General features: G+C 32.2%; 1 protein-coding gene across 6 annotated transcripts in view; it reads left to right on the top strand.

Annotated features, from left to right (window-relative positions):
* The window catches only part of HACE1 (HECT domain and ankyrin repeat containing E3 ubiquitin protein ligase 1), a 93,822-nt gene extending 78,655 nt beyond the window's left edge, over positions 1-15,167 (top strand). For 3 of the 6 annotated variants that reach the window (XM_074187250.1, XM_074187252.1, XM_074187251.1), the window contains 5 exons: positions 4,458-4,589; positions 8,498-8,596; positions 8,818-8,888; positions 12,449-12,562; positions 13,530-15,167. In XM_074187250.1, coding sequence (XP_074043351.1) covers positions 4,458-4,589; positions 8,498-8,596; positions 8,818-8,888; positions 12,449-12,562; positions 13,530-13,632 — 519 coding nt within the window. In that variant the 3' untranslated portion in view covers positions 13,633-15,167. The remainder of the gene's footprint in view (positions 1-4,457; positions 4,590-8,497; positions 8,597-8,817; positions 8,889-12,448; positions 12,563-13,529) is intronic. The other 3 variants (XM_074187247.1, XM_074187248.1, XM_074187249.1) reach the window with 2 other exon arrangements.
* The last annotated feature ends 611 nt before the right edge of the window (positions 15,168-15,778 follow it).

Raw genomic sequence — 15,778 nt, 5'->3', positions numbered from 1 at the left:
CCATTTTTGGGGAAACTCTAACAGAACTGGAAGACCATCTTGTAAGTTTTTCCTTGTGATATGAATTTTTTTTTCAAGGCAAATGGGGTTAAGTGGCTTGCCCAAGGCCACACAGCTAGGTAATTATTAAGTGTCTGAGACCTTATTTGAACCCATTTACTCCTGACTCCAGGGCTGGTGCTTTATCCACTATGCCACCTAGCTGCCCCTTGTAATGTGAAATTTTAACTGTTTTGCAGTAAAATTTGAAGTAAATTCTTGCCTAAAATTTCTCTGTGTATATGTGTATGTTAGTGTATGTGTATGTATAGAGATAGGTAGCTAATTAGAAAATATGACAAGATAAAACTCATTACAAATATAGTCAATCAAAACAAATTTCCACATTGACCATATTCAAAATATGTTTTTGTTTTATTCTGCAATTCCTTATCCTTCACTTCTCAATGTAGGTATGGGTGTCATCTTTTGTCATTAGTATTTTGTTAGCCTGATTGATCATTATGCTGATGTGTTCAGCACTGTAATATTCTCTCACATTCATAATACAGTAACTTGTTCATCTGTTCCCCAGTTTATGGGCACTCCCTCATATTCTCATTGCCCCCTCAAAAAGATCTATGAATAATTTTGTAGTTCCTTAGAACTTGTTTTACTTAGAACTCATCCTTCCTTTAATCTATTCTTCCTCTAATTCTTCCTTCCACCTTTTCCCATATCCTTTTTTCATGTTGAACAAAATGGAATTTTGTATTTAACTGTGTGTCTGTGTGTCTTTGTTCTTTTGGCCACTTAAGATGAGAATGAGGTTCAAGAATCATCCACTTCCTTCCCTTCCCTTTTTCCTCATTGGCATAAATAACTTCTTTGTGCGCCCTGATTTTGTGAGATAATTTCCTCTTAACTTTCCTTTCTCTTCCTTCTCCAGCATACTTTCTTTTTCCCCTTTCCAATCTTTTCTTAAAAGCATTAAGACAAAAGATAACTACTTTTGACTAATTGGACTCTTATGAACCCTGTTGATAATGGGGTCAGAGGGGACACATGTATTGTTTCCCCATATTTGAATGTTTTATAAACAGATTATCCTTGTTTTCTCTTTTAGCATATAACTCTTTGCTTCTGTGTTTGAACTTCAAAATTTCTCTGTAACTCTGGTCTTTTTTCATCAAGAATGTTTTTAAAAGACTTTTGTTTTACCAAAGTCAATATTTTTCTCTCTGTGGTTATTTCATGTTTGCCTTCTAGAATATCATATTCAAGTTCTTGGAATACTAAATCATGTATGTTATTGATTTTTGTTTCTCAGTATACAAATTCAATCTTTCTGGCTGTTTTTCATTATTATTTCTCTGACCTGAAAAACTCTGAAATTTGACCATGATATTCCTGGAGTTTTCAATTTGGGGTTTCTTTTAGAAAGTGACTGGTGAATTCTTTAGAAGAGATCTGGGCAGTTTTCTTTTAAGATTTCTTGAAGACAGATTGTTTAGACTCTCTTTTGTTTTGGTGTTATAGTCCAGTGATTTTATTTTTTGTTCTTGATATCTTTTCCAGGTCAGTTGTTTTCTGCAGTTTTTTGATTTTGTTTTAATATTTTTTGTTGCCTCATGATGTTATTAGTTTCTGTTTAGTCCATTCAAATTTTTGAGGTTTGTTGCTCTGACAAGGTTTTTTTGCCAAACTCTTATTTCCCTTTCCATTTATTTTCCTGTTGAGTTCAAAGGGATAGAATTGTACACTATCCTTTGATCTTGGTTTTCTGTCTTGATTATTCGTTTCTAGACTAGGTTAGATACTATATTTGAAATCCTTTTGTGAGTTTAGGGTCTTGGTCACATGTTGCTACTACTAATTTCCTGGTGGTGGTGGTAGTTGTGGTGGTGGTGGTGGTGGTGATGATGATGATATTTTTGTCCTTCCTTCTCTAAGACTATCAGGGAACAGAAGCCATGACAAGCACATGAATTTGAGTGAGTGGCATGCTCTGCTGAGACTCCAGACTCACTTTCTCCTCCAGAATCATTGGGTCCAGTGTCCAGATAGGAATTAGGATGATTGGAGAAGACATTCAGGGTTAAGTGACTTGCCCAAGGTCACACAGCTAGTAAGGGTCAAGTGTTTGAGGTCGGGTTTGAACTCCATTCTTCCTGACTCCAAGATCAGTCCCACTGTGCCACCTTAACTGCCCTCAGAATTAGGATATTGGTGAGGGAGCATCATATACAATTTTGGATTCAAGGAGAAAGCACAGGGAAATGAATCTGTGGAATGGGGTGTCTGGTTCAAATTTTAGAGTAAAACTCCCAAACATTAAAACCAGTCTTGAGAAAGACTGAAAATGCTCTTGTGTTTTTATTTGGATTTTAGAGTTGGTTTGTTTCAGAGACAGAAAGAGAGCAGGGGAGAATCTTGCTCTCTTTGAATGACCTCAGGAATGGATTTGTTAGTTCAAGATAGAGCTAATGCTGATCTTTGAACCATTCAGAGTTCTCCATTGGATGACTGGCAGCATCCCTTTGGTTATTTAGAGACATAATTACTTTACTCAGGTTTTTATTTCATGGGGTATGCTTTTTTAAGCCAGTTGGTAAAGGTAACAATTTCCATTCTCCTCCCTCCCTACCTTTCTTTTCCTCCTTTCCTCCCTTCCTTTTTTCCTTCTTTCTTCCTGTCTAAGATAGACTTTAAGAGGAAATGTTTCCATTCTTTTTATTTCTAACCTTTTAGTATCAAATGAAAATTTAATTTTTATTCTTATGTAGTATTTTATGTTAGAATACATTCACTCCTATAAGTTTTCTCACAATATAGAGTTGAATGCATATAAGAACTGTTTAATTATAGAATTAAAATTTGGACAAGAAGGTTCAGAATTACTTTATATTTTCTGTGATCATTTTTTCATGGATAAAACAAGTCCATAAAGTGATTCAAATATCTGGACAGGTGAGAGGTAAGAATAATCAGGATTTGAGTTAGACTCTTGTGTGAATGAAAAGGTATTGAAGAGATTTTATGGAAACAGAAAGAAAAAGATTTGGCAATTGATTGGCTTTGTAGGTTGAATGAGAGTGAGGCATTATTGAATAGTAATTGAAAGTGAGAGTGACTAGGTGGTGCCCTAGATAATAAATGATTCATGGATCAGAAAAACCTGAGTTCAAAACTAACTTCAGACATTTATTATCCCCTGACTCATGGCAAGTCACTTAACCCTTTTTGCCTCAGTTTCCTCATATGCAGAATAAGCTGGAGAAGGGAATAGCAAACCATTTCAGTATCTTTGCCAAGGAAACCCCTCAAAGGGTCAAGAAGAATCAGACGTGACTGAAAATGACTAAATAACAATAACTGAAAATAAGACAGAAACCATTCTTGGACCAAAAAAATAAGTTGTTCTTTTTTTTTAAAAAAAGACTTCAGAATGTGTAAAGTTAATTTGAATGGATAGCAACGACTATATTATGTTCTAATGCTATAAAATATTAGCTAGAAATGAAACTACTTAGAAATAAATTTTGTTTAGTGCAAGTCAAGTTGAAGAATAAACCTTTAGGACAGGTCTCAGTGGGATTATTTTCATTTCAGTTTTTCTTCTTTGCCCAGAAATCATCAGTAAATAACTAGTAGCAAATGATTATTCTTTCTTGTGACTAGAATTGAATAAACTTTGATATTTCTAAGTAGTTTGTTATAGGGAGAGTAGCACAGGTAGTAGCTGGCATCTGATAAATTTATCTGTAAAGAGATAGACTGGTTCCATTTCTGTGCCAGGGGAATAAGTAGTCCATTTGCAGTATTGAGAGTGCTTTGATGGCTGTAAGTCACCCTCAATTCTAAATGTTTCAGAAAAACTATAGCCAGGAAGCAGCTAGATATCAGTTCCTGACTTATGGTGTGTGACATTTCTCTTGAAACAGAATAACAAGTGTTCTGTTCCTTCAAAAAAAAGATAAATAAAGGGATATTGGGTAAGTGTGTTTTTTGGTGAGTGTGTGAGCTCTAGGAATATGAATTCCATGGAGGATAAGAATCTATCAAATGATAATTACTATGAACATTTAGAGTTTGGTGATTCTGATTTTTATTTAGAAAATATAAAGTTAATAAGATATGGCTAAATATTTTTTCAGCAGTTCTCAGAATATTTTTATTCATATTGATGCCAAAATACATCTTGATAATGAGTTGAATCACCAAGACATTATTTTTCAATATAAACATCCATTTTATAATGCATTATTGTTTTTTAAAATGAGTAATTTGAACTATAAGCATTTTGCTTATACTTAGATGAGATTTTTCATTATATCATTTACTTGAATCAATTTATTTGAATTTATATCAGTTTGGACAGGTTTTACCTTTTGAACCAAGGGGATATCTTTTATATTGTTACTGATTTTTTAAACCACATTAAGGTTTTTATTTGTTTGTCATATTTTTAATTACAGGCAGAATATGTCCAGCTTGTTACTGAGCTCCGAATGACAAGAGCCATTCAGCCCCAGATCAATGCTTTCTTACAGGGCTTCCACATGTTCATTCCACCTTCCCTTATACAACTTTTTGATGAATATGAATTGGTAAGTAATTACTAACAAGACTGAACTTCTGTTTGATGTTATTATTCAGAAATTAGATTTGTACTTTTGGAGGTATATGCATCTATACACACATATATTAGATATATTGTACTTGCGTGTTGCAAGTCAAGTATGAACATTTAATGCCATTGTAGGATTGTGTTTTTGTTTTTTTAAGTTTCTTCCTCTAATCATTCAAGAAGGTTGAAATAGTATGTATGCATTTAAAAATTAATAATCAAATTCTTTTAACAATTGGTAGATTAGAGTTGAAATAGTGAAATTTAATATACATTAAATATAAAATCATACTCGGTTTAAAGAAATCAGCTTTATAAGACAGGAGTTTTAACTATATATAGAAGGGTAAGATGTACTTAGGAGTTTTAATGAATTGATTGAAGGTTTAATATTAGTCTAAATTTGGTGTAATTTCTAAAAAATATAATGTAGTCTTGAGTTGCAGTAATTAAGATGGTGTATCCAGGGCTAGGGAGGCTGTAATAATTTTTGTATTCTGTTCTAGATTTGTAGTATTATATTTAATTTGGGGTATAACAGTTTAATAAGGATGTTGTTAAGTTTTAATAGGTATCCAAAGGACAAAGAAGATGATGAAGGATCTTGGACATATGATGATCAGTTGAGGGAAGACATTTAATTTAGAATAATCTGGTTCTGCTTGGCCTTATTTGGCAGAATTAGGAGCAATTGTTGGAAATCTTCCTAACACTTAGAGCTATCCAAAAATGGAATGTATTACTTTGGAAAGTAGTAGACTCCCTCCTTACTAAAGGTACTCAGGAAAGTCACTAGTCAGCTAAGATGTAGAGTTATATTTGATTCTTTGGCATCTGAGGTTCCTTTTCATGTCATCCTATCTTACTCCTTGACTTCTCTTTCCTTTTCTTCTAAGGCATGTAGATCATAAATTCTGCAAAATTAGATACCATGCCCAATTATCCTCTATAATATAATTTTTCCAAATACAAACTTCTCACAAGTAATTTTCTTTTCACCTTATTAATGTCTATATTCCATTGTTATTCATAATATAAACTTTTTCTTAGATATCAGTCTTTTAGAGTAAGAGTCCTTAAGAGTTCAATTTTTTAGAATGAATTAAATTAATTTTTATAATAAAAGTGAAATAATATCTATTGAAAAAAGAATATGCTCTGCAATATATTCCTTCCAGAAATGATTTTTATTAATTTTAGATTATTCTAAATCTAAGCTTTTTTTCAATTTAGATTTGTCCAAACTGACAGTTTTCTCTCTTATCTTTGAATATCTCTTTAAGTGGATTTAAAGTATTTCTTAAGTATTATTTAGCAAAATATATTTCACAGTCAAGATTAAGGGTCTAGAATTGTTATAGTTCAGTAGCAGCTTGTGGTGTAAGACAAAAATGGTCACTTAACTTTTTAATATTTTTAAAAATTTTAAATATTTTATTTGTTTATTTTTCCAATTATATGCAATGGTAATTTTCAGCAATCATTTTTTTTTTTGCAAGGATGAGGGGTTTTTTTTAGTTTCTCCCTCCCTCCAATCCCTCCCCCAGCCTCTGACAGAAAGCAGTCTAATATAGGCTTTATATGTATAATTATACTAAACATAGATCCAGATTAATCTTGTTGTACAAGAAGTATCAAATCCAAATGGGAGAAAAGAGCATTAGAGAGAATAAACAGGGGCGGCTAGGTGGCGCAGTGGATAAAGCACCAGCCCTGGAGTCAGGAGTACCTGGGTTCAAATTCGGTCTCAGACACTTAATAATTACCTAACTGTGTGGCCTTGGGCAAGTCACTTAACTCCATTTGCCTTGCAAAAACCTAACCCCCCCCCCAAAAAAGAGAGAATAAACAACAATGACATGATACACAAGACAATTGTGACATTAAACAAAAATAGTCACTTAATTTTAAACATACATTGAAGCAACTCAATTTCCTAAAATCATAGAGAAGTTATCCTTTGAATATTCTCCTCAGGGATTCTCCTTTTCAGTTGGTCAGTACTACTTTGATTTTCATCAGTTGTAGTAATCAAGTAGACCAGAGGTGTCAAACACTGTGCCTTGATGCTGCTCACAATACTTGTGAATTTAGCCAGTACCAAATTAAAATGTAATCAGGAAATATTTAACAAAATAAATAAAAATACTATAAAAATAGAGATTATATTTTAAAACCAAGTCAACATGGGACCCACAGAAATCTTTCTATACAAATTAATTGTCTCCAGACTCTATTTGAGTTTGAGACCATTGAAAATATTGTCATAATCTCTTCAGGCATCTTGGGGTCCAGTCATCTTTCTAATTACTTCAAGAAAAGAGTCCTTCCTGGACTGATCAGAGAAAGGGTAGTAAGAATTATTTTGGAATTGATCATCAAGAAAGAAAAGGCTTCTCTTCTTTCAGTCTACCCCATAGTCTTCAGTCTAAGATAATTTTCAAATGGGTTCTTAATATTTCTAAAAATTAGAAACAGGTCAGTCTGCTTCTACAAAACTTGAAGCTGCTATTAATATTAACTAGCATCATAACTACATGGGATCAACAGCCAAATGAAAAGTTTCAACACAGTTAATAATGTCCCTAGTACAGGTCCCTGATGATAGGGTCAAATGCAGTGGCCTTCTTAGCACATTAAAAAAAAAATCAGTATAACAGTTCTTTTCCCTCAGCCTCCTTATGTGTAAATCATTAAGCTATTGAAACAGTTGATCTTGCTCAACAGTTAGCTAAAAAAAAAGTAAATAATAGATTTTAATAAAAATCAAGGTCCCATGAAGATTAAGTCAGTTTTTTGAAATTTGAATTAAGGGAAAAGAACTAAATTTTAAAACTTTCTAAATCTTTTAATGAAAAAGAGAAACCTCTCTTTTCTTCTCCTTTCTGGAATATGTGAGAAGACTACATGTCTGAAAAATTGTTCTTAGAACTCTAGGGCATTATAAAATCCTCTAAATCTAGTACTCACTGATCTCTGTGACACTTTTTAGGCTAGAGGATTTGCCTCATAATTTTCGTGAAAAGAAAACAGTCTTAGGGAATGAAACAGTTTAAGGAGGAGTCAATGTAAAATACATCCCAAGTGAAATTCTCAATTAGCACAAATTTTGTTTTTCTGTTATAGTTCAACCTGAATTGTAAACAGATATTAGAGAAACAGTGCTGAACTGGTGACATGTGATTACATTGTTACAGACAGATTTAGTATTCTGGGGAAAGAGGACTCAATTTGGAGTCAGAGAATCCAAGTGGATGTCAGCCACTTAATGCATATATGACCTTAGTTATGTTACGTGGCTCCTTGTATCTCAAATTTCCTTGCCTGTTGTATTAAGATGATCTCTGAAAGCCCTCATGATCTAAATCTCTGATCTGAAATCTACAATCCTATGCTTTTTATTTTTTCAGAAGAAAATTAACAAAAAAGAAACATTACCAACAATTCAGATAGTTTTTTTTCTGTATTCACTATATACCTACTTTCTTCCCCAGATGGTTGAATTTTTTAGACTGCTATCCCCTTCATTATTAGAATATTTATTACTTGTATGGTTTTTTTTTTAAGATTTTACAGAGTAATCTATAGTGAAAATATAGAAGTAACAAAAGTGATAATTCAGTATACTAATGGTATTCAAATTGTCATAAATATATACTGCTTTGTGTATATTTTAGTGAAATGACAAAACTGTTCAGCCTGTTAAATATTTGATATGCATAAAAGACTTTGACCAAATTTAAGAGTAGTATTGTTTGTTGATCCCCCAAAATCAATTATGAAAAGATTTCCAATTTTGCATACAATACATTTCTAAAACAAATTTATTATTTAAATGTAATCTTTTTTTCTTCTCAAGATTAATCTGTTTTTTTTTCCTTCCCCAAGGAGTTACTGCTTTCTGGTATGCCAGAAATTGATGTTAGTGATTGGATTAAAAATACAGAATATACAAGTGGTTATGAAAGAGATGATCCTGTTGTTCAGGTAAAATCTCTTTAAATGATTGCAATGAAACTGAATTTTGCATTTTAATTCTATAAACTTTTCAGCATTATTAGATCTAAACCTATACTAATTAATTGGAGCAAAATAGTTCCTAAATTCTTATAGAAATACTACCTAAGGAACTTAGAATAATATAAATAGAATAATATAAAAATTTTCTATTACATGAAATATGAATGAAATATCTTTTCTTCTGTTAGTGGTTTTGGGAAGTTGTGGAAAGCATAACTCAAGAAGAAAGAGTGCTTTTGTTGCAGTTTGTTACTGGCAGGTAAGAAATATTTTTATAATTTTTATAATTTAGGTATTTGATTTTGGAAAGAATTTCATTTGTCTAATTTTTTCTTTGCTATATTGCATTAGGGATAAATGGCTCAGGAAGAGTTGATTTGTGTGGGGCTGCAAGGGTTCCCTGAAGAACAATTCCTGAGGTCAGAAAGACCTGAGTTCAAATCTAACTTCAAACATTTACATAATAGCTGTGACCCTGAATTAGTCACTTAAACCACCTCAGGTTCCTAATCTGTAAAATGGGGGTAATAATAATAATAATAATAATAATAATAATAATAATAATAATAATAATAATATAATGATAATGATAATGCCATCTACTTCTCAGAGTATTGTGATCACATGAGACAGTATTTTTAAAGCACTTAACACAGTATATGGCTTATAGCAGGTTCTAGATAAATGTTAATTGTTATATTCAGTACTCTGAATTTCAGATAAAATAAACCTCTTTTCCATCATTTTTATTACAAAGATAAGGCTACAGTAAGCATTTTTTTTTAAACTCACCTGACAAACTAAACAGAATCACTTCTGTTTATTGTGTTGCTGGTTTGGGTTAATGAAAGAACATCCCATGGGGGCGAGGGGGGCGGGGAAGAGAAGCTCTCCATGTACTTTGACTCCCAACATGATGCTCATAATAGGTGTTTAAATGCTTCCTTGAAGGCCAAAGTTTTTTCCTTAATCATACTGTGAATTAGAAACATAATTTTAGATGCCATATAATTTTTTTTAAAACTTATTTAAGGCAGTGGGGTTAAGTGGCTTGCCCAAGGCCACACAGCTAGTTAATTATTAAGTGACTGAGGCTGGATTTGAATTCAGGTCCTCCTGGCTCCAGCGCTGGCGCTCTATCTACAGCACCACCTAGCTGCCCCATGCCATCTAAGTTTTAAAAATCCATATGACTTTGGAACTAGCCAAATATTAACTGTTGTTCACTGGACTCACCTTCAGCCTCCCTAGTTTAGCCAACAGTATTTTTCTAGCCTTAGTAAAAGGCTAGAAAGGCTGGAAAAATCTGTTTAGCCTTTATTAGATATTCAGAAGTACTCTAGTCTAGATGGTTTGTTTACTTTTTTTTTGAAACTCAGTATTTTGTTACCTCCTTGATGTTCCCCAAATCTGTAAAGCTCTCTTTCCTTCATCTGTCAAATTCCCACTCCCATTTTAAAGTCCAACTTTAATGTTAGCTCTACTCCAGACCTATTATTGACCCACCTTCGAATATGTAATAAAACTTTGCTCCTTTGGGGTAGAGCAGTATACTTAGCAGAGAACTCAATGTATGTACTTAATAAGTATTGGTTGAATTTATTGTTATGGAATATTAAGAATCTAAGTTAGTGTTAGAAAAATACCACATCTGTAATATTAGTCCAATTTTTATTATGACAATTTGAACATTTCACATGATTATTTTTTCAGTTTTTATTTTATTGTTTCAGTTTTTTATATGTTTTTATTTAATTTTTGCTCAATTACATGTAAAAACAATTTAAAAAAGGGATGGTAACAGTATACCAAGATCATTTTCTCCCACTATTCAAGGATCCCTCTGAAAAAATGGATTATATTGAGTGTAGGCTTTGAATATCTTGATTTCAAAGGGAAGGGTAATAAGGGAATGAATGATCAAGATAGGGGCTTTCTTGCCCTGGCACTATATTCTTTTAAACAGAATCTCAAGTTACTCTATACAACATAGTTTTCTAGAATTGCAGAAGGCAGCCTGGAGTTCTATCGGAAAGAGTGGAATCTGGGGTAATGATTAGTTTTCCTCTGCTGATATAGGCACTCAAGAAACAGTTTTCAAAAAAACTCAGAGGGATTTGTATATGTTTGGAAATGATAATTATTGGTTCTCTTATGGAGGGTGAGAGGAAAGACAAGTGAGAATATATCAACAAATGCACAGTTACCTGCTTTATCAAGACTTCAGAGGAACTGTGATCTAATTGATTTGCTTAGAAATATATATATATATGCCCCACATTCATGCCTGTGAGATTTGTGTCCATGAATTACTATAAATCCCCTGAATATATGGTCCACCTAATATACTGCATTTCTTATTCAAGGTCTTTTATCTTTCTGGGAGTACTTGTGTAGAAAACAGGTTGTCCAGTTATTATTCCTTTTTTTCCATTTATTTCTGGTCTATTTGTGAGCCCTGGATACTTGTTTTGCAATACTTCTTGCATGTAAGTCATCACTGGTAATGTTTCTTACTTAGACTTACTATGTAGCTTTATGAGAAAGGTCTCTGGAGGCACCAGCTTTATTTATTTATTTTTTTTGGCAAGGCGGTGGGGTTAAGTGGCTTGCCCAAGGCCTCACAGCTAGGTAATTATTAAGTGTTTGAGGTCGGATTTGAACCCAGGTACTCCTGACTCCAGGGCCAGTGCTCTATCCACTGTGCCACTTAGCTACCCCATTCACCAGCAGTATTCTTGAATGAAAACATGAGAAAAGATTTTCTGTAGCGGGATACATAAGACTCTACCTTGTCTTTTGGGTAGTGATTTAAAGACACATATTTAATCCAGTTTTAGAGCACTGAATCTGATTTAGAAAACCTTTGTTTAAATGTGTACCTAGGGCATAAATAAGACCTAGGGCAGGTCATTTCACCTCTCCAGGTCTCAGTTTTCCCTATCCATAAGATTTGAGGGTTGCAGAAGGTGATCTTGAAGCATCTTTCTAGCTTTCAATCATATGATCCTAGAGCAGAATGATTTTGTTGTTGTTTTAACAAGGCTTTTCCTTGTATATATTAACATTGTGGAATTCTAAGTTTTAAATAAGGAGATAACTTGATGTTCAGAATCTTCTGATTTACTGTTATCAAACAAGTTATAAAACAGAACTTGACTTTTGTCTTAGAAGATATCCTGAGAAGATTCTAAACAAATAGAATTCTTCATTGACAAAAAAAAAGACTTTTCAAATGCTACTATTCATATATTTTTGTTGTTCTAAAGTTCTCAGTTGTGTTTGACTCTGTGATCCCATTGGATTTTCTTGGCAAAAAGCTGCTAATAGTTAAGTGAAATTGAATCAGTTGTTTGTACCTTTTATAGTTTGTGCTGTACTTCATTCTAGTGTTAAAGAACACAGTATGAAAAACTCAGAAGGAATTGTGTAATAAAGTCTCCAATTTCCCTCATGACTCTTATAAAAGGGAATGCCCCCTGCCCACATAGATAGACCTTGTGAATTTAAATATAAAATTTAGGTCTTCGTGTCTCATTTAATTGGGTATACTCAAAAGTATTTGAGGTCTTAGCGATTTGAATGTTCTCTTTATTGGTAGAAATCCTAACCTGTCTAGATCTGACTAGTGGTTGACTCTTTTGTCCATTATCCCATTAAGTTTTGCAACAAGGTGTCTGGTTCACTCAATGTAGTGGTGGTCATTATCATTTTTTTCCGGGGAAAAAAAAGATAACAATAATGAAAACAAACATTGTGTAATATTGATTTTTAAAATTTCTCTTGAAATTACTGCTTAATAATTATACTGTTTTTTAGTTCCAGGGTCCCACATGGTGGCTTTGCTAATATAATGGGTGGAAGTGGATTGCAAAATTTTACAATAGCTGCCGTGCCCTACACTCCAAATTTGCTACCAACGTCAAGTACATGGTATGTTAAACAACCTCAGAGTATTTGCAAACAAAGCATTATGTCAATATGAATTATTATTATTTAAATATTCATCTTTCATTGTGAGTTACTTTTGCATCATCCTTTGGAGATTTGAAGGATTGAGTTTAGAATCTTCCACTGACGTTGGCTGTGTGACCCTGGACAAGGTGCTGAACCTCTCCTAGATCATAAGTTTCAGAGTAAATCCAATTCTACTTTATTTAGAGGATTTTCCACTTTTGGAGTTATCTTCCCTTTACCAGTGAAATTAATGTTTTAATTCCCAAGAAAGGTCCAACTTTCTTTATGTAAATTTTTAAGTTAATTTCTTTTTAATATCAGAGGTGTGAATTATGTTAATACATTAAAAGGAAAACATGACAACTGAATTATGCACTTTTCAAAACAATTTGAGAGTCTGTGGGCAGTGGAGAATAGAAAGCTGGCCTTTCAAATGAGGAAATGTTCAAATCTTGCTTCTCCAAGTACCAGGCAACTAAATTGCAGAGAAGGTGCATTGGTAAAGGGAGTTTCCTTTATCAGTGAATTCACAGATTCTATTTAGATCTCTATTTAGTGCACATCTCTCCAATTGTGGTAGGAGGAGTGTTAAGATGAACCACTCCTTGATATGTAATAGAATAGAATATATTTGCTCACCAAGAGTCACTGCGATAGTTAATTTGCAGAGAGTCTTCAAACCAAGTTGTTCTGTGACTTTTTTATTTTAAATAAAAAAGAACTTACTCTTCTACAATCTATCTGAATGCTAAGGAGTACTGCAATGCAGCAGTGAAGCTTTGTTTCCTTTATAAATATATCTTCAAGGGTTTTCAATTTGAATGCAAATTTGAAAGGACAGTTTCATGTTAATTATCTAGTACTGTTTTCAGTGCCAGGAAAAAAAAATCTGAAATTTCATATTCAATAGCGGTGTGGGTGTTTTTTTGTTTTTTCTTTTTAGCATCAACATGCTCAAGTTACCTGAATACCCAAGCAAGGAAATCCTTAAGGACAGGCTGCTTGTGGCATTGCACTGTGGAAGCTATGGTTACACGATGGCATAATGAAGTCTAGAAAACTCATCTGACTACTGAGGTGCGATTCAGAGTGGCAGAAGTCATTTAGGAAACCATCAACAGAGAAGCAGCCTAAATTCAGCCCAGGGACAGGGCTGATGTTTAAAATTCATAAAGGATCTTTTTTTTGTGATATAATTATAGAAGATTTTAAATTACAATAGATTTCATTTGTAAATATAGTTACATGTATATAGCTTTGTATTTGTATACTATATACATGTATAAGTGCATACATGTATATAATTTTGTATTTGAAATAGTTCCTTTCCATATTCATGTTGCCTTAATCTGCACCAAATGTATTAACTCTAAATCCTGTTGTACATTCCACTTCTGCATTTTGATTATTAGACTTCAGAAGATGGTTTGTTTATTTTTGGTTTTTTTCCATTTTTGTTCTCAACTTGAATCATATATAGATTATCTCAGTCTTGTATATTTTGTTGCATGCAAAGTGCCATTTATTTTTTTGAGAAAAAAAATATAAAATGGGTTGAATTTGATTGTATATAAAGCCACAAATATGTATTTTCTCACATTGTATCTATATTGCGATGTTTTTTAAGCTTTTTAATATTTTAATATATAAAGTTAAGACCAATGTCATTGATAAATAGGTGACAAAATGGCATCAGATTTACATATTAAAGTTTACACTATATTGAACCAGTTATTTGTGTCTTAATTGGTAAATTTACCACTTGTATATATCATTTATATGCATGCACTTAAATACATATATGTTCTCAGATCTCTTATTACTGGATTTATCTTTCCAGTTGTATTTGAGATAAAATTTAAATGTAATATTTTGGCATAATTATTTTAACCAGTCAGTTTTGTTTGTATGAGTTCTGAGGACATGCCTATGGAATGATTTAGCCAGGCATATAATAATTTAAAATGTATTTTTATTTTTGCATAAAGGATCTTTTTAAATTAACATGCTCAACATATTTATTTCACTATTTTCTGCAAAATTAAAATATATAAACTTTTACATTTTTAAATACCTTGATCCATTTGATTTTCAAAAACACATCTAAACAGGTTTAATGTACTTTTTTTAGGTTTTTGCAAGGCAAATGGGGTTAAGTGGCTTGCCCAAGGCCACACAGCTAGGTAATTATTGTCTGAGACTGGATTTGAATTCAGGTACTCCTGACTCCAGGGTCAGTGCTTTATCCACTACGCCACCTAGCCGCCCAGTTTTAATGTATTTTAAGAAAAAAAATTAAAAGAAAATGGTGACAGAACCTGTTTTTGTGCAGGGTTTAATTAAGGAAATATTCTGGTGCTGTTTAGATCTTTAATCTTTTACTTCTGGAAGTTAGTAACAATAATATTCCATGACTTTTAGTGTATTGCAGCTTTTACTTAAAAGAACTTTCAAACATCAGAGGAATGATTTTGCCACCTATGAAGAAATGAAATATTTTTTGATACCTATCTTAGTGATATTATTTAAGTGTTTACTAGAAAAAAAATAAAATACTGGGGTAAAAATAAATTGGAAACCTTTCCAATTTTAAAGTCACCTTGAACTACATTTTTCCTGTAGATTTTTTAAGTTCATTTTAAATTGAGAAAAATGTTTTCAGTACCAAACTTCACAGTAAATATTGAGCATTACTTTTAAAATGTCTATAGTATGAAAAATTTTAAAAACTAGGTTTTATTTGCTTTATTTTAAATCCTATAAACGCTCCGGGTTTTACTTTTAGCAGTTTAATTTCAGAATTAATTTGATTTCTGGATTTCCAAATGTTATTTTATTATAAAAAACAAAAACCCAAAGGTTACATTTCTTAGATTTTAAAAGTACAAAATCATTTATGATATTAATGAATTAGTTTTTTAAAATGTATTGCTTTTGCTTTAAAAAATCCCATATTTATACATATATACATATATATATGTGTGTATATATATATATATATATATATATATATATATATATATATATATATATAAAAGCTAAGCCAAAAATCTCATGGTTCTAAAAACCATCCAATATCAGATTAATATTTTGAGTTTAATATGCTTACTATGTTCTACACATTGTGCTAGTCATTAAAAAATGGGAATAACTATAGTACTTTTGGATTTTATTCTTATGTTTTTAAATTTT

This window comes from Macrotis lagotis, chromosome 5 (genome assembly GCF_037893015.1).
Source record: "Macrotis lagotis isolate mMagLag1 chromosome 5, bilby.v1.9.chrom.fasta, whole genome shotgun sequence".
Lineage (NCBI taxonomy): Eukaryota > Metazoa > Chordata > Mammalia > Peramelemorphia > Peramelidae > Macrotis > Macrotis lagotis.
Note: the sequence above shows the minus strand (reverse complement) of the source record. Positions and strands in the feature narration are given on the sequence as shown.